The sequence below is a fragment of the Salmo salar genome, chromosome 13 (genome assembly GCF_965601325.2).
Source record: "Salmo salar chromosome 13, fSalSal1, whole genome shotgun sequence".
Classification (NCBI taxonomy): domain Eukaryota; kingdom Metazoa; phylum Chordata; class Actinopteri; order Salmoniformes; family Salmonidae; genus Salmo; species Salmo salar.
Window position 1 is genome coordinate 11415008 of NC_138303.1, and position 22242 is coordinate 11437249.

General features: G+C 43.7%; 1 protein-coding gene and 1 pseudogene across 3 annotated transcripts; one reads left to right on the plus strand and one right to left on the minus strand.

Annotated features, from left to right (window-relative positions):
- LOC106566390 (aerolysin-like protein) lies at window positions 1-7370 on the plus strand. 2 transcript variants are annotated; one of them, XM_045692889.2, is made up of 4 exons: window positions 1-137; window positions 4183-4213; window positions 5807-6328; window positions 6621-7370. In XM_045692889.2, the coding sequence occupies exons 3-4, from the start codon at window positions 5846-5848 to the stop codon at window positions 7068-7070; spliced, it is 933 nt and encodes a 310-aa protein (XP_045548845.1). In that variant the 5' UTR covers window positions 1-137; window positions 4183-4213; window positions 5807-5845; the 3' UTR covers window positions 7071-7370. The 2 variants fall into 2 exon arrangements, with proteins under 2 accessions (XP_045548845.1, XP_045548844.1); XM_045692888.2 differs by lacking the exons at window positions 1-137; window positions 4183-4213 and having other exon boundaries at window positions 4527-6328.
- A 10906-nt stretch (window positions 7371-18276) lies between these two features.
- Window positions 18277-20022, minus strand: LOC106597996 (aerolysin-like protein; annotated as a pseudogene). The gene is made up of 2 exons (XR_014379928.1): window positions 19193-20022; window positions 18277-18865 (listed from the first exon to the last, which is right to left on the minus strand). The product of XR_014379928.1 is annotated as an aerolysin-like protein (transcript).
- Between the last annotated feature and the right edge of the window lie 2220 nt (window positions 20023-22242).

Below are 22242 nucleotides of genomic sequence, written 5' to 3' on the forward strand. Positions count from 1 at the left end.
CAGAGACACATATTCCGCTGTTGCATCTTTTGGTGTTACACAATTAAACTTCACTCGCAATCTCAGAACCAATCAGTTTTCTTCAATCAAGATCTTCAATAGTCATCCTTAACACTGAGGCCTGCATATCATTGTATGTAAGTACACATTGTCCCTAAATAACTCATCTTGCTATATGAGGAATATTTGAGAGCTACATTTTTATTTTAACCAACTAATTAAAAAAAACATGTCAGGAGACAAATGCTTCCTATATCCTGAAACAGTTGCTAAATCAGTTAAAAAGTCTAGTTAATCAATCATGGTACGGGTTTGTTGTCCCCCACAATGAAATTGGGGAGGGGATTACGGATCTGTCTCTGTCTGTCCGTTTGTATGTTTGTTTGCATGTTAGTAAAGCAAGATATCTCTGAGAGCACTGGGCTGATTTTGACAAAACTTAGGTGAATGATTCGTCTTGCCATAGAGATCCAACATTTACAAAATTACACTGATTGGCCCAAGGAGGGAGCTATATCAATTAACTGCAATTTGTTAGTCACACGCAATATCTAAAGTGGCCCAAATCAAATCAAATGTTATTTGTCAGATGCGCCAAATACAACAGCTGTAGACCTTACAGTGAAATGCTTACTTACGAGCCCTTAACCAACAATGCCGTTTTAAGAAAATACCCCCAAAAATGTTTTAAAAAGTAAGAGATCAGAATAACAAATAATAGCAGCAACATAATGTAAAAACAAATAAAATAGCATGGTTGGTTGAGAGCCAATAAGACGGCAGCCCTTCCCTCCGAAGCCATCGTGAAATAAATAGGGGGGTTCTGCATCATTTGTGGGGGACGACATGTTTACTGTTGCCTTGTTTTCACATGGTTGACTTTAGCCTCCTATTGTTCTGTTTTAAATTTAAAAGTATTATGTTAGTATGATGTTTAATGTGAGGTGAGTAGACAGTTGAGTGTAGTGCTTTACATCAAGCTGTCTCTTCATCTTGAATACACTGATTGACACATCTAGCATTGGGTACTGAAATGTCAGATTCCAAATTATTGAACTGCAGGGAAAGGTGAACTGAGACAGGAAGTTCTTCATGCCAGCAATTTTGCTCCGTTAAAGCTGCAGTAGGTCAGTCTGCAGAAAGCAGACTTTGCTAGCAATAGTCCATCAAGTTAGCTGGAAGGTTGCCAATTTTCAAAGTAGGTGAATCGTGCCATCTCTGCAAAACAAAGGCTTTGTTCAGTCACTTTACATACTTTATTATCCATAATATAAATGGAATGAATGAACAGGAATGTTAGCAAGAAACAAACATTTATCTGGCTCCAACTTCTGCTCCTCTGTGTGCAGCGATAGACCCTGCCGCAGCTGAACAGAAGGGGAGGGACTCAACTCTCACACACGTTCTCATTCGCTTTCTGTGCCTTCTGCCTGCAGACATAACTGTTAATGAATCACAAATAATGAAATTGATATAATTCATCATGTATTTTTATCTGTTTAAATCTAATTATTTGTGCACATTAGTTAGGTACATCCCCAGAAGGGACACGATTGGCTGGAATGAATTTTCAGAGTGTTTGCAGAGCGAGGGGCAGTCAAAGAAGCTGGATCTTCTCTCAGAATATTTTACATACTGATAGCTGACGATGTGTGAAGACAACTTCACGAAATTGTTAAAAATAAATATGACCTAATGCAGCTATAACATGAAAGCTTACTTAAATTAGAGAATCTACATCCATCTTTGAAACTGAGGCATGCATAAGCATTGTATGTTAGTAAAAAAAAAATCTTAAATAACTCATCATGCTAACTAAGGTTGATTTTATTACTAATTAACTGCACATTTCAGGGAACAAATGGATCCTAAATGATGAAACAGTTGACTTATTGGTCATCATTTGTAGTTCATCAGTATATATGACATAATGTTTTGTATTCACATTGTTCACTTTGGCCTGCTATTGTTTTTCTTTTCACATGGTGGACGTTGGCCTGCTCTTCTGATCCTGTGTAATGTGTTCAGGTCAGTGAATAAACACAGATTTCTCTAGCAATTCATATTTATTGTTGCATGTTCATGTTGTATTTATACTATATTATCACAGGGATTCATTTGACGCAGATATGCAAATGTGGTATGAAAGTATGATGTTTAGTTGTTCCTATAAATTAGACTGTTGAGTGTAGTGCTTAATGCCAAACGTTCCTTTTCATCTTGATTTGACTAACATAACTAGTATTGAAATTACAGATTTTAAAAAGTTAAATTCCGGTAAAATAAAATACTTCACCTTTCTGAAACCATTTGAAATCGAGGTAAAGTTTCGATTTACATTCAGAAATGAAGTTTTAATTATTAACAGTCATGTTTTAGGAATTACTTGACTAAATATGAATGTTACATTTAATTGGACATACTGTATACTTTAAAATGTTGATAGACCCTGTTCTATATTAGACAGTGTCAAAACATAGTAATGCATACCTGTGAATACTGCAGCCTGTTTTAAAGATGTTTGTTCTATATCATAATATACTGCTCAAAAAAATAAAGGGAACACTTAAACAACACATCCTAGATCTGAATGAAAGAAATAATCTTATTAAATACTTTTTTCTTTACATAGTTGAATGTGCTGACAACAAAATCACACAAAAATAATCAATGGAAATCCAATTTATCAACCCATGGAGGTCTGGATTTGGAGTCACACTCAAAATTAAAGTGGAAAACCACACTACAGGCTGATCCAACTTTGATGCAATGTCCTTAAAACAATTCAAAATGAGGCTCAGTAGTGTGTGTGGCCGCCACGTGGCTGTATGACCTCCCTACAACGCCTGGGCATGCTCCTGATGAGGTGGCGGATGGTCTCCTGAGGGATCTCCTCCCAGACCTGGACTAAAGCATCCGCCAACTCCTGGACAGTCTGTGGTGCAACGTGGCATTGGTGGATGGAGCGAGACATGATGTCCCAGATGTGCTCAATTGGATTCAGGTCTGGGGAACGGGCGGGCCAGTCCATAGCATCAATGCCTTCCTGTTGCAGGAACTGCTGACACACTCCAGCCACATGAGGTCTAGCATTGTCTTGCATTAGGAGGAACCCAGGGCCAACCGCACCAGCATATGGTCTCACAAGGGGTCTGAGGATCTCATCTCGGTACCTAATGGCAGTCAGGTACCTCTGGTGAGCACATGGAGGGCTGTGCGGCCCCCCAAAGAAATGCCACCCCACACCATGACTGACCCACCGCCAAACCGGTCATGCTGGAGGATGTTGCAGGCAGCAGAACGTTCTCCACGACGTCTCCAGACTCTGTCACGTCTGTCACATGCTCAGTGTGAACCTGCTTTCATCTGTGAAGAGCACAGGGCGCCAGTGGCGAATTTGCCAATCTTGGTATTCTCTGGCAAATGCCAAACGTCCTGCACGGTGTTGGGCTGTAAGCACAACCCCCCACCTGTGGATGTCGGGCCCTCTTACCACCCTCATGGAGTCTGTTTCTGACCGTTTGAGCAGACACATGCACATTTGTGGCCTGCTGGAGGTCATTTTGCAGGGCTCTGGCAGTGCTTCTCCTGCTCCTCGTTGCACAAAGGCGGAGGTAGCGGTCCTGCTGCTGGGTTGTTGCCCTCCTACGTCCTCCTCCACGTCTCCTGATGTACTGGCCTGTCTCCTGGTAGCGCCTCCATGCTCTGGACACTATGCTGACAGACACAGCAAACCTTCTTGCAACAGCTCGCATTGATGTGCCATCCTGGATGAGCTTGGGTTGTAGACTCCGTCTCATGCTACCACTAGAGTGAAAGCACCGCCAGCATTCAAAAGTGACCAAAACATCAGCCAGGAAGCATAGGAACCGAGAAGTGGTCTGTGGTCCCCACCTGCAGAACCACTCCTTTATTGGGGGTGTCTTGCTAATTGCCTATAATTTCCACCTGTTGTCTATTCCATTTGCACAACAGCATGTGACATTTATTGTCAATCAGTGTTGCTTCCTAAGTGGACAGTTTGATTTCACAGAAGTGTGATTGACTTGGAGTTACATTGTGTTGTTTAAGTGTTCCCTTAATTTTTTTGAGCAGTGTATATTAGTGAATACCTGTGAATTGTGCAGCCTGTCTTAAAGAATATTGTTACATATTAATTCAATTAAATCTTTACTCATTCAGATTTTTAAAAGCAGCAACTTTGTTTGGAGAGGTAAGTTTCAGCACCATAAACACCTCATATTCCGACATGGTATCTGTAACATTTATACTCATCATTACAGGGCAGGTAATCATATTCTGAGGTAGCATCTGTAACATTTGTACTCATCATTATTCATGATAATTTGTAATTATATCAACATCAGAATTAATTTCAAATGTGCATAGAGACGTGATCACTTACACAACAATATGTTTATTACATATAAGTCACCATGTTGATCAGGACGAAACAGCAGGAGGTAGAGTAGGGAGGTGCTGGGAGTAGGAGAAGGACTCCATGGTGTTGATCAGGAAGAAACAGCAGCAGGTAGAGTAGGGAGGTGCTGGGAGTAGGAGAGGGACTCCATGGTGTTGATCAGGAAGAAACAGCAGGAGGTAGAGTGGGGAGGTGCTGGGAGTAGGAGAGGGACTCCATGGTGTTGATCAGGAAGAAACAGCAGGAGGTAGAGTGGGGATGTGCTGGGTGAAGGAGAGGGACTCCATGGTGTTGATCAGGAAGAAACAGCAGGAGGTAGAGTGGGGATGTGCTGGGTGAAGGAGAGGGACTCCATGGTGTTGATCAGGAAGAAACAGCAGGAGGTAGAGTGGGGAGGTGCTGGGTGAAGGAGAGGGACTCCATGGTGTTGATCAGGAAGAAACAGCAGGAGGTAGAGTGGGGAGGTGCTGGGTGAAGGAGAGGGACTCCATGGTGTTGATCAGGAAGAAACAGCAGGAGGTAGAGTGGGGAGGTGCTGGGAGTAGGAGAGGGACTCCATGGTGTTGATCAGGAAGAAACAGCAGGAGGTAGAGTGGGGAGGTGCTGGGTGAAGGAGAGGGACTCCATGGTGTTGATCAGGAAGAAACAGCAGGAGGTAGAGTGGGGAGGTGCTGGGAGTAGGAGAGGGACTCCATGGTGTTGATCAGGAAGAAACAGCAGGAGGTAGAGTGGGGATGTGCTGGGTGAAGGAGAGGGACTCCATGGTGTTGATCAGGAAGGAACAGCAGGAGGTAGAGTGGGGATGTGCTGGGTGAAGGAGAGGGACTCCATGGTGACTCTGACGTCTCTAGCTGAGGAGGAAGGAATGGGTGTGATAGATTCCAGGCGAATAAAGATGGAAAGATCAGAGGAGGGTGGAGGACAAGGAGGAGTTAGGAGCAGTTTAAGAATGTGTCATTCTCAGTAACCTGAGGATTGTGCAGCGATTTACTCAGCCTAGACCAGAGCTACCGTCCTGTATTTTTTAATTCCAATCCCAATCTAGTCCATCTGATTCTAATAATTAACTGTTTGACAAGCTGAATCAGGTTAGTTACCACTGGGGTTGTAGTGAAAACCTACAGGAGGGTAGCTTCCCATGATCAGGGTTGGAGAGCCCCGGTGTGAAACTACAGGAGGGTAGCTCTCCAGGAACAAGGTTGAAGAGCCCTGCCCTAGACTGATATATTGCTCGACCTCTAATTCCAACCAAGAGTCATTATATCCCTTGGTTATCGTTTGATCCTTATATCTTGACTTTAATTTCCTTTTAGTGCTTTGAATGTCTGAATCAGATCTTCTTTGAGTTGGAGCTTGAAGTTATGTGTACAAATTTATATTTTATAGGTTACTTGACGCACACACGCGCACACACACACACTCAACATGGCAACCACACTGGAACTAATAGGTGGTCAAGGAGGCAGTTCATTTGAATTCCACGGCATGAACAACTGTGCCACCCTCAAGAAGATCGGAGTGGCGGTGGGAGGCTCGCAGGTCAAAGCTGTGCGGGCGGAGCTTACCGACGGGCGCGTTGCGACCTTTGGAGATGCAAACACTTTCAATGAGTTTGAGTTCAAACTCGGCGAGCGCATCACCAAGCTGTCGCTGTGGGGTAACGGCGCCGGCACACGTCTGGGTGCCATCAAGTTCACGACGAGTGAGAACCGTCAGTTCTTTGAAAAAATGACCAGCTGGGGACTGAAGACTGAGTACACCATAGATGTGGGGTCCGGAATCTGCCTGGGGCTGCAGGGCAGGTATGGCTCGGACATCGACTGCATGGGCTTCCTCTTCATCAACACCATCAAGTCGTCCGTGCTGACCGACATGACGTATCCCACCCTGTCCCTCTTCAAACCCCAGGTGAGCTCTTTTATAGATGTGTGTAGACGGCTCAGGAAAACTCTACCGATGCTCTAACATTAAGGGGGCTGTCCACATTAAAACATATAATCCAATATGGGGTCGACATTCATCAGGCATCTCATTTCTAGGACAGTCACACACACATACAGACACGTTAGTTATTATTGTTGGCTTTCTAAAAATCAATTGATCAGTTCCTCACTGATGATTAGCTCTTAAATTGTCTTTGTCACGTCTGAAAAATTTGTATCTTTGTGTGTGTGTCTGTGTGTGTGTGTGTTGATTTTAGGTGAGCCCAGAATATGTGAAATCCCTGTCTCACCACAACGACACCTCCTTGGTTCAAGAAGAATCCATTGCATACAGCAAGACACTGACCAAAACGTCCTCCTGGTCCGTCAGCAACAAGATAGAATCCACCTTGAATGTGTCAGTTAAAGCGGGGATCCCAGATCTGGTCGAGGTGACATCAGGTTTCAGCTTGACCGTGGGAGTGGAGCATTCCACCAGCCTGGAGAAGACAGAGACCATAACAGAATCGGACACCATCAACGTGAAGATCCCACCAGGGAAGACCCTGGATGTTGAGATCACAGTGGGGAGAGCAAATATCGACCTCGACTACGAGGCCAAAGTGAAAGTCACCTGCATGAATGGCAGTCAGCTGGTCTTCCCATCCAACGGCACCTACACTGGTGTGACTTACACTTCAGCGAGGGTATCCACAAAGGAGAGATAATAAGTACAGTGATAGTATTAACTAATTGTTTGAGTGCCTTTTCTTTTTACTGTGATCAATTTCAAGTGATTCTAACTGAACCCAGTTGACTCAGCACTTTCTTTCTGTCTCAGCAGAGGGTATAACAGCAGGTGGGTCATTCCTACAATCTGGTGCCTTTTGTGTCCAATGACATGTTAACACATATTCTGTGTGAATTATTGAACAACATTCACTACAAAATGTTTTCTTATATGCTTAGACCCCATTTACCATAAAAAACAATGTTATGTAACTATAATAAATGTCATTTGTAATAAACCATTTGTCTTGTGTTTCAGTAACCTTTCGCCATATCCCCAGTTACGTTTATTCAACTTCCATTGGATATACTATTCATATAATTCACAAATTATTGTAATTATCATTACATTGAGTTGTTCTCTTTCTAACTAATTGTTAATCATAATTCATTTATTATTTAATATAAGAATAATCTAATGTGTTTGTTAGCACACATGCAGTCACTAACACACACATAGTTTTCTTCTCTGGTTGCACATTTAACATGCTGGTAGAAATGAGGTAAAATGGATTTAAGTTTTCCTGCATTGAAGTCCCCGGCCACTAGGAGCGCCGCCTCTGGATGAGCGTTTTCCTGTTTTCTTATGGCCTTACACAGCACATTGGTGCGTGTTAGTGCCAGCATCGGTTTGTGGTGGTAAATAGACAGCTATTAACCTCTATGGGCTAGGTGGGACGCAGGCGTCCCACCCGTGGTGCACTCCATCAACAGCAGGTGCATTTCAAGAGCGGCAAATTTGAATCCAAATAAATGTCAAAATTCAAATTTTTCAAACATACAACTATTTTACACCCTTTGAAAGATAAACATCTCCTTAATCTAACCACGTTTTACGATTTCAAAAAGGTTTTACGGCGAAAGCATAAATTTAGAGTATGTTAGGACAGTACATTTACAAGAGTTGTGTGTAATGTTTTGTCATTTCAAAGACAGGGTCACCAAAATCATAAAACCAGCTAAAATGATGCACTAACCTTTTACAATCTCCATCAGATGACACTCCTAGGACATTATGTTAGACAATGCATGCATTTTTAGTTCTATCAAGTTCATATTTATATCCAAAAACAGCGTTTTACTATGGCATTGATGTTGAGGAAATCGTTTCCCTCCAATAACCGGCAGTCAAGTCAGCACCAAAAATTAAATAATTAAAATTAGAAAACATTGGTAAAATATTATATTGTCATTTAAAGAATTATAGATTTACATCTCTTGAACGCAATAAACTTGCCAGATTTAAAAATAACCTTACTGGGAAATCACACTTTGCAATAATCTGAGCACTGCGCCCAGAAAAATACGCGTTGCGATACAGACTAGTCGTCATGTTGGGGAGATCTAAAATCGAAAATACTATGTAAATAATCCATTACCTTTGATTCTCTTCATCAGATGTCACTTCCAGGTATCACAGGTCCATAACGAATGTAGTTTTGTTCAAAAAAGCTCATCATTTATGTCCAAAAATCTCCGTCTTGTTAGCACATGATCTAAGCCCGCCGGACTTCACTTCATGAACGAGGGGAAAAAATATATTTACGTTCGTTCAAACATGTCAAACGTTGTATAGCATAAATCATTAGGGCCTTTTTTAACCAGAACATGAATAATATTCAAGGTGGACGAATGCATTCTCTTTTATAACGTATTGGAACGAGGGTACCCAACATGAACTCGCGCGCCAGGTGTCTAATGGGCCATCATCGTTCCATGGCTCTTGTTCGGTCAGATCTCCCTCCAGAAGACTCAAAACACTTTGTAAAGGCTGGTGACATCTAGTGGAAGCAATAGGAAGTGCCAAAATATTCCTCAGCCCCTGTGTTTTTCAATGGCATAGGTTTAAAGGTAATACAACACATCAGGTATCCACTTCCTGTCAGAAAATGTCTCAGGGTTTTGCCTGCCAAATGAGTTCTGTTATACTCACAGACACCATTCAAACAGTTTTAGAAACTTTAGAGTGTTTTCTATCCATATATAATAAGTATATGCATATTCTAGTTACTGGGTAGGATTAGTAACCAGATTAAATCGGGTACATTTTTTTTATCCAGCCGTGCAAATACTGCCCCCTAGCCCTAACAGGCTAAGAATATAGACTAAATACTATCTTCGGCCTGACAGTAGAGACAATAGATTATCATTATAAGAGGGTAAAGGTAATGGGCTATATTTCACATACTTCCTACAGGTTACAGATCAAATATATTTTTTCGGACATTCACAGTTCACCTACGGAAATAATTTGGCAGGACATTAATGTTATTGCATAGAATTGTTAATCTGTGTGCTTTTTCTCAGAGAGGTCAAATGATAGTACTGTATTAGGCGACTCCCTGCTGACCTAAAACAAAGAACCCTTTCATTTAGAATATTTTGCATCGTTACTTTGGTTTTACATCAATTATTCACTCTTGGTGTTTCTACTTAGTGGATGTAGCTAGATGACCACTAGATGGTGGTGTCACACTTCATAGGTCTTTCATAGACCATATTATGTGTAGCCTATTTGTATGTAGGTTATATCCTCTTGTAGCTGCACTTAAATGACATTTTACTCATGTTTTCCTTTTATCTATGTTTCATTGAAAATCGTTGTCACAGAGCTGATCTCTAACGTTAAAAACGTCCAATGAGTCACTGATTAAAACTGTTTGGGGGCTGTGATTTGGCAAAGTGGGTGGGGTTATATCCTGCCTGTTTGGCCCTGTCCGGGGGTTTCATCGGATGGGGCCACAGTGTCTCCTGACCCCTCCTGTCTCAGCCTCCAGTATTTATGCTGCAGTAGTTTATGAGTCGGGGGGCTAGGGTCAGTCTGTTACATCTGGAGTATTTCTCTTGTCTTATCCGGTGTCCTGTGTGAATTTAAATATGCTCTCTCTAATTCTCTCTTTCTCTCTTTCTTTCTCTCTCTCAGAGGACCTGAGCCCTAGGACCATGCCTCAGGACTACCTGGCATGATGACTCCTTGCTGTCCCCAGTCCACCTGGCCATGCTGCTGCTCCAGTTTCAACTGTTCTGCCTGCGGCTATGGAACCCTGACCTGTTCACCGGACGTGCTACCTGTCCCAGACCTGCTGTTTTCATCTCTCTAGAGACAGCAGGAGCGGTAGAGATACTCTCAAAGATCGGCTATGAAAAAGCCAACTGACACTTACTCTTGAGTTGCTGACTTGTTGCACCCTCGACAACTACTATGATTATTATTATTTGACCATGCTGGTCATTTATGAACATTTGAACATCTTGGCCATGTGCTGTTATAATCTCCACTCGGCACAGCCAGAAGAGGACTGGCCACCCCTCATAGCCTGGTTCCTCTCTAGGTTTCTTCCTAGGTTTTGGCCTTTCTAGGGAGTTTTTCCTAGCCACCGTGCTTCTACACCTGCATTGCTTGCTGTTTGGGGTTTTAGGCTGGGTTTCTGTACAGCACTTTGAAATATCAGCTGATGTAAGAAGGGCTATATAAATATATTTGATTTTATTTTATTTACAGTGGAAGACCTTTGATAACTGTAGCAAAGTTCTCAGCTATTTCCATTGTTGTTCACCTGTGAAAAGGAAAATAAATGTATGAGGCATGCCAATTGATTTAGTTTAGTTTTGCGCAAAACCTTTTGTTTACAGCTCTACTCTTTCCATTCATGCATTTGTTGATTAAAAGTATAAATACAAAGTGATCATATTTATGAATTAACACTAAAGTTAAGCTAAATAAATACTTAAATAAATACTAAATACTAAATAAATACTAACTTTGTTTGTCCTTGTAATTAGTGGTGATCTTCATGTTTCATGGTTGGAGATGATGACAGGCACATGGAGGTGAGGTTGAGAGCGCCATATTTTAACTGTGTGGTGGTTCACGCCAACCTGTTGATTGTCCCGGGGGGAGGATAATTGTGTCACGTCCTGACCAGCAGAGGGAGGTATTGTATCAGTTTTGGTCAGGATGTGGCAGGTTTTTTGTATGTTAAGGGTTTGTGTTGGGGATTGGACTCCCAATTGAAGGCAGGTGTGTTGAGTTGCCTTTGATTGGGAGTCCTATATAGAAGGGTGTGTTTTTCTTTGGGATTGTGGGTAGTTGTCCTTGCACTGCGTTGTATGTGCCTGCAAGACTGTTGTGGTCGTCTTTATTGTTTTTGTCCAGTGGATACTTTACTCCTTTTTTTAAATTAAAAAACATGAGTATAGACATACCTGCTGCGCCTTGGTCCATTCTTGACGACGATTGTGTCAGAACTACCCACCACAAAAGGACCAAGCAGCGGAAGAGGAGGAAGCCACAGGAGAACAGGGTGGATGAATGGACATGGGAGGACGTCCTGGACGGCAAGGGAGTCTACACTTGGGAAGAGATCCTGGCCAGAAGGGATCGCCTCCCATGGGAACAGGTGGAGGCACTCAGGAGAGTGGAGGCAGCTGGACAGAGGAACCAACGCGAACGTTATGCTAGAACACGGCTGGCGAGGAAGCCGGAGAGGCACCCCCAATATTTTTTGGGGGGGGGGCACACGGGTAGTTTGGTCAGGCCAAGGAAGAGCCGTAAGCCAGCTACCCGTGATTACAAGGAGGTGCGTATGAGGTGGAGGGCGCCATGTTACGCTGAGGCTGGCACGTCCAGGCTGGCACGTCCAGTACCAGCCCCACGCATCAAGCGTCTAGTGCGTCAGCCTCGCCAGTCAAGAGTCACCAGAGCTGTCCGCCAGTCAAGAGTCCCCAGAGCTGTCCGCCAGTCAAGAGTCGCCAGAGCTTTCTGCCAGTCAAGAGTCGCCAGAGCTGTCCGCCAGTCAAGAGTCGCCAGAGCTGTCCGCCAGTCAAGAGTCGCCAGAGCTGTCCGCCAGTCAAGAGTCGCCAGAGCTGTCCGCCAGTCAAGAGTCGCCAGAGCTGTCCGCCAGTCAAGAGTCGCCAGAGCTGTCCGCCAGTCAAGAGTCGCCAGAGCTGTCCGCCAGTCAAGAGTCGCCAGAGCTGTCCGCCAGTCAAGAGTCGCCAGAGCCGCCCGCCAGTCAGGAGTCGCCAGAGCCGCCCGCCAGTCAGGAGCCGCCAGAGCCGCCCGCCAGTCAGGCGCCGCCAGAGCAGCCCGACTGCCCGGAGCCGCCAGAGCGCCCCAACTGCCCGGAGCCGCCAGAGCGGCCCGACTGCCCGGAGCCGCCAGAGCGGCCAGACTGCCCGGAGCCGCCAGAGCGGCCCGACTGCCCGGAACCGCCAGAGCGGCCCGACTGCCCGGAGCCGCCAGAGCGGCCCGCCTGTCCTCCGGGCCAGCCCGAGCGGCACGCATGTCCTCCGGGCCAGCCCGAGCGGCCCGCCTGTCCTCCGGGCCAGCCCGAGCGGCCCGCCTGTCCTCCGGGCCAGCCCGAGCGGCCCGCCTGTCCTCCGGGCCAGCCCAAGCGGCCCGCCTGTCCTTTGCCTACCATATATGATGTCATCCAGTGTTTGAAATCTAAAATCAGTCACGGAGGGGAGGGTTAGAGTAGTTGTGGATCCCATGGACACCTAATACTCTGCGTGCTCCAGGGCCGGAGAGAAGAAACAGAAAACTAATGGATTAGATACCAAAATAGGGCCGCTGTTTGTTTTAAACAGTCTGGTGACACAGAGAGCTTTTGAAAGAACAGGGGGAAGAGAGTCTAGAGGGAGAGATTGAGATGGGGGGAAGTCGGGGTGAATGGCCCACCAAACCATGGCGGTCTGGGGGGTGGCTAGTCAAATTAAATCGAATCAGCCATGGAAGCCACTCACTCGCAGAACTCAACAAGTGAGAATGAGCATAAAAGTGACTTCACCATGATAAATGAAGGCTGACAAAGATATTTCATTTCAAAACGAACAGTTTTTAGCGGTCCAAGCTCTTAGAGGTTAGAATTATGTGTTTGCTGAAACGTTTTCCAAGGCAGAGAGAAGGTGGCCAACTCAATTTTCCCATTTGCAGCTGCTTTCTATTCTACAATGTGCAGCATAATTATAAACAATACATTTTTTATTCAACCACTTCACTACCACAACCTCTTTCTCCTTCTCTGGAAGAAGCAGAGTTCTCACAACATATTATTTTATATGGCGAAGTCACTTAGTATGATTCACTTAGCTTTGTTTTCTCCTGAGCTGGGTTCTGAGTTGTGGCTGTGTGATTACAGTGTGTCAGAGTTCTTTTAACCTCTATGGGCTAGGTGGGACGCTTGCGTCCCACCTACGTAACAGCCACTGGCAGCCTGTGGCGCGATTTTCAAAACCATAAAAATCCTATTACTTCAATTTCTCAAACATACTACTATTTTACAGCTATTTAAAGACAAGACTCTCGTTAATCTAACCACACTGTCCGATTTCAAAAAGGCTTTACAACGAAAGCAAAACATTAGATTATGTCAGCAGAGTACCAAGCCAGAAATAATCAGACACCCATTTTTCAAGCCAGCATATAATGTCACCAAAACCCAGAACACAGCTAAATGCAGCACTCACCTTTGATGATCTTCATCAGATGACAACCCTAGGACATTATGTTATACAATACATGCATGTTTTGTTCAATCAAGTTCATATTTATATCAAAAACCAGCTTTTTACATTAGCATGTGACGTTCAGAACTAGCATACCCCCCGCAAACTTCCGGGGAATTCGCTAACATTTTACTAAATTACTCACAATAAACGTTCACAAAAAGCATAACAATTATTTTAAGAATTATAGATACAGACCTCCTCTATGCACTCGATATGTCCGATTTTAAAATAGCTTTTTGGTGAAAGCACATTTTGCAATATTCTAAGTACATAGCCCAGGCATCACGGGCTCGCTATTTAGACACCCGGCAAGTTTAGCACTCACCAATATCAGGTTTACTATTATAAAAGTTTGATTACCTTTTGTTGTCTTCGTCAGAATGCACTCCCAGGACTGCTACTTCAATAACAAATGTTGGTTTGGTCCAAAATAATCCATCGTTATATCCGAATAGCGGCGTTTTGTTCGTGCGTCCCAGACACTATCTGAAATGGTAAATCAGGGTCGTGCGCATGGCGCAATTCGTGACAAAGAAAATCTAAATATTCCATTACCGTACTTCGAAGCATGTCAACCGCTGTTTAAAATCCATTTTTATGCAATTTTTCTCGTAAAAAAGCGATAATATTCCAACCGGGAATCTCCTTTTCGGTAAACAGAGGAAAGTAAACAAAGCTTTCGGTCGACGCGGGCACGATCCTGAGTCTCACAGTACTGTAACCAGCCACTACCCAAACGCGCTACTTTTTTTCAGCCAGAGCCTGCAAAGCCACGATTCAGCTTTTTACCGCCTTCTGAGACCCTATGGCAGCCGTAGGAAGTGTCACGGGACAGCTAAGATCCTCACTCTTCAATAAACAGAGACAAGAAGAACGACACCTTGTCAGACAGGCCACTTCCTGCCTGAAACCTTGTCAGGTTTTTGCCTGCCAAATGAGTTCTGTTATACTCACAGACACCATTCAAACAGTTTTAGAAACTTTAGGGTGTTTTCTATCCATATGTAATAAGTATATGCATATTCTACTTACTGGGTAGGAGTGGTAACCAGATTAAATCGGGTACGTTTTTTATCCAGGCGTGAAAATACTGCCCCCTAGCCATAACAGGTTAAGCATCAGCTGTAAGAGCAGTTTACCGATCACCGTACCTGTACACAGCCCATCTGTAAATAGCACACCCAACTACCTCATCCCCATACTGTTATTTTTTTTGTTGCTCTTTTGCACCCCAGTATCTCTACTTGCACATCATCATCTGCACATCTTTAACTCCAGCGTTTAATTTCCAAATGTTTGCCACTATGGCCTATTTATTGCCTTACCTCCCTAACCTTACTACGTTTGCACACACTGTACATTGATTTTTCTATTGTGTTATTTACTGTACATGTGTTTATCCCATCCCATGTTATCCCATGTTGTTGTTTTTGTCGCACTGCTTTGCTTTATCTTGGCCAGGTCGCAGTTGTAAATGAGAACATAAGGTGTCTACAAGGTTTCAAAAGCGTTCCATAGGGTTGCTGGCTAATGTTGACTCCAATGCTTCCCACAGTTGTGTCAAGATGGCTCAATGTCATTTGGATGGTGGACCATTCTTGACACACACGGGAAACTGTTGAGCATGAAAAACCCAGATGTGTTGCAATTCTTGACACATACCGGTGCGCCTGGCACCTACTACCATACCACTTAAATCTTTTGTCTTGCCCATTCACCCTCTGAATGGCACACATACAAAATCCATGTCTTAATTGTCTCAAGGCTTAAAAATCCTTCTTTAGCCTGTCTCCCCTTCATCTACAGTGATTGAAGTGGATTTAACAAGTGACATCAATAAGGGACCATAGCTTTCACCTGGATTCACCTGATAACTCTATGTCACGGAAAGAGCAGGTGATCTTGATGTTATGTGCACTCAGTGTATGTGTTACTTTTCACACCCGCAATAGATAATATACAGTGCATTCGGAAAGTATTCAGACACCTTGACTTTTTTACGTTACGTTACAACCTTATTCTAAAATGGATTAAATAATTAATGTTTTTACAAACAAACCACATAATGACAAAGCAAAAACGTTTTTTGAGAAATTTTGGCAAATGTTATAAAAAACTGAATATCACATTTACATAAGTATCCAGACCCTTTACTCAGAACTATGTTGAAGCACCTTTGGCAGCGATTACAGCCTCGAATCTTCTTGCTACATGCCTGGCACTCAAGCATTTGGGGATTTTCTCCCATTCTTCTCAAGCTCTGTCAGGTTGGATGTGGAGAGTCGCTACACAGCTATTTTCAGGTCTCTCCAGAGATGTTCAATCGAATTCAAGACCAGGCTCTGACTGGGCCACTCAAGGACATTCAGAGCCTTGTCCAAAAGCCACTCCAGCTTTGTCTTGGCTGTGTGCTTAGGGTTGTTGTACTGTTGGAATGTGAACCTTTGCCCCAGTCTGAGGTCCTGAGCATCCTCAAGCAGGTTTTCATCAAGGATCTCTCTGTACTTTGCTCTGTTCATCTTTCCCTCGATCCTGACTAGTCTCCTAGTCCTTGCCGCTGAAAAATATTCCCACAGAATGATGCTGTCACCACCATGCTTCACCGTAGGGATGGTGCCAGGTTTTATCCAGACGTGACGCTTGGCATTCAGGCCAAAGAGTTCAATCTTGGTTTCATCAGACCAGAGAATCTTGTCACCTCTCTGACCAAGGCCCTTCTCTCCTGATTGCTCAATTTGGCCTGGCTTCCAGCTCTTGGTAGAGTCTTGGGGGTTCCAAACTTCTTCCATTTAAGAGGCCACTGTGTTCTTGGGGACATTCAATGTTGCAGAAATATTTTGGTACCCTTCTCCAGATCTGTGCCTGGACACAATCCTGTCTCGGGGGTCTACGGACAATTCCTTTGACCTCATGACTTGGTTTTTGCTCTGACATGCATTGTCAACTCTGGGACCTTGTATACACAGGTGTATGCCTTTCCACATCATGTCCAATCAATTGAATTTCCCACATGGTGACTCCAAGTTGTAGAAACATGTCAAGGATGATCGATGGAAACAGGATGCAACTGAGCTCAATTTCGACACAGCAAAGGGTCTGAATACTTACATAAATTAGCTATTTCTGTTTTTTATTTTTAATAATAATTTTTATTAAAATTTGCAAACATTTCAAAAAACCTTTTTTCGCTTTGTCATTATGGGGTATTGTGGAGTATTATGGGGTATTGTTCTCCGCCAGCCTATCCCTACTACTCCGATGCCAAGTTTCGTAAGCCATAGCCCTCTTGATGAGGGAAAATAATTATTGAATACATTTTAGAACAAGGCTGCTGTAAAGTTCTGTATTTATTTTCTTAGTCAACATTGTGTTCTTGAACGTAGCCCTGTTTCTTTGTATTCTTGAACGTAACCCTGTCTTTCCTTTTTGTTCATTGATTTCACCTGTGTTCGTTACTCACCTGGTCTCATAAGCTCCTTATTTAGTTAAGTTCATTCTGTTTGTGCCTTTGTGAGGTATTGTTCGTTTTGACTCTACTAAGCCTTTTCCTAGCTCATTTGTCAGAACCTGTTATAGCCTTCAATCCTAGTTTTGATTCACCTGCCTGTTTGCCTACCTGTGTATGACCATTGCCTGCGACCACGATTCCTGCCTTCTGCGAAGGCGAAATAAACACCTGCCACGCTCTAATCTACACCTTTTTCTCCCTGAGAATTCATTACAGCTGCAACATAACACATGTGGGAAAAGGCAAATCTGTAGATTTCACTTGACTGGGAATACAGATATGCATCTGTTGGTCAAAGACACATAATAAAAAAGGTAGGGGAGTGGATCAGAAAACCAGTCAGTATCTGATATGACCACCATTTGCCTCATGTAGTGCGACGCATCTCCTTCACATAGAGTTGATCAGGCTGTTGATTGTGACCTGTGGAATGTTTTCCCACTCTTCAACAGCTATGACAAGCCTAGGAACAGTGGGTTAAGTGCCTTGTTCAGGGGCAGAACAGATTTATACCTTGTCATCTCAGGGATTTGATCTAGCAACCTATCGGTTAATGGCCCAACTCTGTAACCACTAGGCTACCTGCTGCCCCATAGTGACTAGAATTACAACAAAAATGCTGTTAGTTGTAACTGATATGCAACTGAGATGCTGCTTGTATTCTACACAATGTATAGTCCAATATTTACACGTCTTTTGGGTTAGGGGGATTGGGGCAAGTGTTTAAATTGTGCAGTATTTAGCAATCACAATACAACTCTGTTAACAGATGTGATGTGTAGCGTGAATGTGCGCGTGTTTCAGTGACTGCATGTGTTAATCATAATAAACAATTTGTTAGAAAGAGAACTCAATGTAATGATAATTACAATATTTGTACATTTTATGAATAGTATATCCAATGGGAATTTAACTGGAGATATGGCAAACACACAAGACAAATTCTTTATAAAATTAATTATCGTTACGTAACATTATGTTTATGGTAAATGGGGGACTAAACATGTAACAAAACATTTTTAAATTAATGTTGTTCAATAATTCACACAAAATGTGTTATAAACATGTCATTGGACACAAAAGGCACCGTATTGTAGGAATGACCCACTTGTTGTTATACCCTCTGCTGAGACAAATAAAAAAACTGGGTCAACTGGGTTCAATTAGAATCAGTCAAAGATGATCATAATAACAGAGAAGCCACACAAATAATCAGTAATGGTGTCACATTCTGTTACTGTGCTTATTATTCATGAAGTCACACTTGTCTCATCTCTCCTTTGTGGATACCCTCGCTGAAGTGTAAGTCACACCAGTGTAGATGCCGTTGGATGGGAAGACCAGCTGACTGCCATTCATGCAGGTGACTTTCACTGTGGCCCTGTAGTCAAGGTCGATATTTGCTTTCCCCACTGTGATCTCAACATCCATGGTCTTCCCTGGCGGGATCTTCACGTTGATGGTATCCGATTCTGTTATGGTCTCTGTCTTGTGCAGGCTGGTGGATTGCTCCACTCCCACAGTCAAGCTGAACACTGATGACGCCTCAACCAGATCCGGGATCCCCGCTTTGACCGACACATTCAAGGTGGATTCTATCTTGTTGCTGACGGACCAGGAGGAAGTCTTGGTCAGGGTCTTGCTGTATGTAATGGACTTTTCTTGAACCAAGGTGTCGTTGTGGTGAGACACAGATTTCACATATTCTGGGGTCACCTAAAATCATCACACAAAGATACAAGTTGTTCAAACAAGACAAAGACAATTTAAGAACTAATCAGTGAGGAACTGATAAATAGATTTTTAGAAAGCCAATAATAATAACAGGTGTGTGTGCTATCTTGACCTGGTGCATATGTGTAAAGGTTTAAAAAGAAAAAAGGGTGTGGGGGCTATTTTACTGACCAAGGCCAATTAAACAGATGCCTGATGAATGTCAACCCCCATATTGGATTATATGTTTTAAAGTGGACAGCCCTGTTAATGTTAGAGCATCGGTAGAGTTTTCCTGAGTCGTCTACACACATCTATAGAAGAGCTCACCTGGTGTTTGAAGAGGGACAGGGTGGGATACTCCATGTCGGTCAGCACGGACGACTTGATGGTGTTGATGAAGAGGAAGCCCATGCTGTCGAGGTCCCAGCCAGACCTGCCCTGCAGCCCCAGGCAGATTCCGGACCCCACATCGATGGTGTACTCAGTCTTCAGTCCCCAGCTGGTCATTTTTTCAAAGAACTGCCGGTTCTGACTCGTCGTGAACTTGATGGCACCCAGACGTGTGCCGGCGCGGTTACCCCACAGAGACAGCTTGGTGATGCGCTCGCCAAGGTACAACTCAAACTAATTGAAAGTGTTCGCGTCTCCAAACGTCGCAACACGCCCGTCGGTAAGCTCCGTCCACACAGCTTTGACCTGCCAGCCTTCCACCGCCACTCCGATCTTCTTGAGGGTGGCACCGTTTTTCATGCCGTGGAATTCAAATGAACTGCCTCCTCCACCACCGATCAACTGCAGTGTGGTTGCCATGTGTGTGCGTCACGTAACCTCAAATACCAATTTGTACAGATCAATTTAAGAAGCAACCAACTCAAAGGAGCTCTGATTCAGACATTCAAAGCCTTGGAGTTCCTCGCCTACTCTCAGCACCTCCCCATTCTACCTCCTGCTGTTTCTTCCTGATCAACTTGCTGACTTGTGTAATGATGTATGTAAACATATTGTTGTGTTGGTGAGCAAGTCTCTATGCACTTCTAAAATTAATTCTGATGTTGCTATAACTACGAAGAATCATGAATGTTACAGATTCCACTTCAGAATATGACGATGGTTATGGTGCTGGAACTCACCTTTCCAAACAAAGTTGCCACTTTGAAATGTAATATATTATTAATTAATATATAACAATATTCATTAACACAGGCTGCAGTATTCACAGGTATGCATTAATATATTATGACACTGTCTAATATAGAACAGGGTCTGTCAACCTTTTAAAGTATCTGTCCAATTAAAACAAACATCAGATTTAGTCAAGTAACACCTAAAACATGACTGAATAATTCAAACTTGATTATTGAATGTAGATACAAACTTTACTTCAATTTTAAATGGTTTAAGAATGCTAAAGTATTTTATTTTACCTGCATGTGAAGATACTGTAGTATGCAAGCAATGCAACAGCTGCATCATTGGTAGTGTAGTCATAAATTGTATTGCCCTATTCTTGAACTATGTACTTTAAGACCCTAAATATGAATATCTATGATCACAAGGTTGCGCCTGCTCTTCTCCAGAATGCCTGGTAGAAAGTGTAGACAGACACCCATAAACGCTTTAGACACTAGACATGTTAGAGCTGCAGTGCAGTTCACCTTTACCTGCAGTTTAATAATTTAGAATCTGTCATTTCAAGATGAAGTACTAGCTGTGTTAGTCAAATCAAGATGAAAAGGAAAGCTTGGTATTAAGCACTAGACTCAATCTACTATATAGGAACAACGAAACATCATACTGTCATAAACATCTGCATATCGGAGTCAAATTAATCCCAGTGATATATACTGCTCAAAAAAATAAAGGGAACACTTAAACAACACAATGTAACTCCAAGTCAATCACACTTCTGTGAAATCAAACTGTCCACTTAGGAAGCAACACTGATTGACAATAAATTTCACATGCTGTTGTGCAAATGGAATAGACAACAGGTGGAAATTACAGGCAATAAGCAAGACACCCCCAATAAAGGAGTGGTTCAGCAGGTGGTGACCACAGACCACTTCTCAGTTCCTATGCTTCCTGGCTGATGTTTTGGTCACTTTTGAATGCTGGAGGTGCTTTCACTCTAGTGGTAGCATGAGACGGAGTCTACAACCCACACAAGTGGCTCAGGTAGTGCAGCTCATCCAGGATGGCACATCAATGCGAGCTGTGGCAAGAAGGTTTGCTGTGTCTGTCAGCGTAGTCTCCAGAGCATGGAGGCGCTACCAGAAGACAGGCCAGTACATCAGGAGACGTGGAGGAGGCCGTAGGAAGGCAACAACCCAGCAGCAGGACCGCTACCTCCGCCTTTGTGCAAGGAGGAGCAGGAGGAGCACTGCCAGAGCCCTGCAAAATGACCTCCAGCAGGCCACAAATGTGCATGTGTCTGCTCAAACGGTCAGAAACAGACTCCATGAGGGTGGTATGAGGGCCTGACGTCCACAGGTGGGGGTTGTGCTTACAGCCCAACACCGTGCAGGACGTTTGGCATTTGCCAGAGAACACCAAGATTGGCAAATTCGCCACTGGCGCCCTGTGCTCTTCACAGATGAAAGCAGGTTCACACTGAGCACATGTGACAGACATGACAGAGTCTGGAGACGCCGTGGAGAACGTTCTGCTGCCTGCAACATCCTCCAGCATGACCGGTTTGGCGGTGGGTCAGTCATGGTGTGGGGTGGCATTTCTTTGGGGGGCCGCACAGCCCTCCATGTGCTCGCCAGAGGTAGCCTGACTGCCATTAGGTACCGAGATGAGATCCTCAGACCCCTTGTGAGACCATATGCTGGTGCGGTTGGCCCTGGGTTCCTCCTAATGCAAGACAATGCTAGACCTCATGTGGCTGGAGTGTGTCAGCAGTTCCTGCAAGAGGAAGGCATTGATGCTATGGACTGGCCCGCCCGTTCCCCAGACCTGAATCCAATTGAGCACATCTGGGACATCATGTCTCGGTCCATCCACCAACGCCACGTTGCACCACAGACTGTCCAGGAGTTGGCGGATGCTTTAGTCCAGGTCTGGGAGGAGATCCCTCAGGAGACCATCCGCCACCTCATCAGGAGCATGCCCAGGCGTTGTAGGGAGGTCATACAGGCACATGGAGGCCACACACTACTGAGCCTCATTTTGACTTGTTTTAAGGACATTACATCAATGTTGGATCAGCCTGTAGTGTGGTTTTCCACTTTAATTTTGAGTGTGACTCCAAATCCAGACCTCCATGGGTTGATAAATTGGATTTCCAATGATTATTTTTGTGTGATTTTGTTGTCAGCACATTCAACCATGTAAAGAAAAAAGTATTTAATAAGATTATTTCTTTCATTCAGATC

What these genes read in the sequence shown, in the direction of transcription:
- LOC106566390 (XM_045692889.2), top strand. Translation starts at nt 5,846, where the DNA reads ATGGCAACCACACTGGAACTAATAGGTGGTCAAGGAGGCAGTTCATTT. An exon ending in TGTCCCTCTTCAAACCCCAG is followed by an intron (nt 6,329 to 6,620) that starts GTGAGCTCTTTT and finishes TGTTGATTTTAG; the next exon opens with GTGAGCCCAGAATATGTGAA.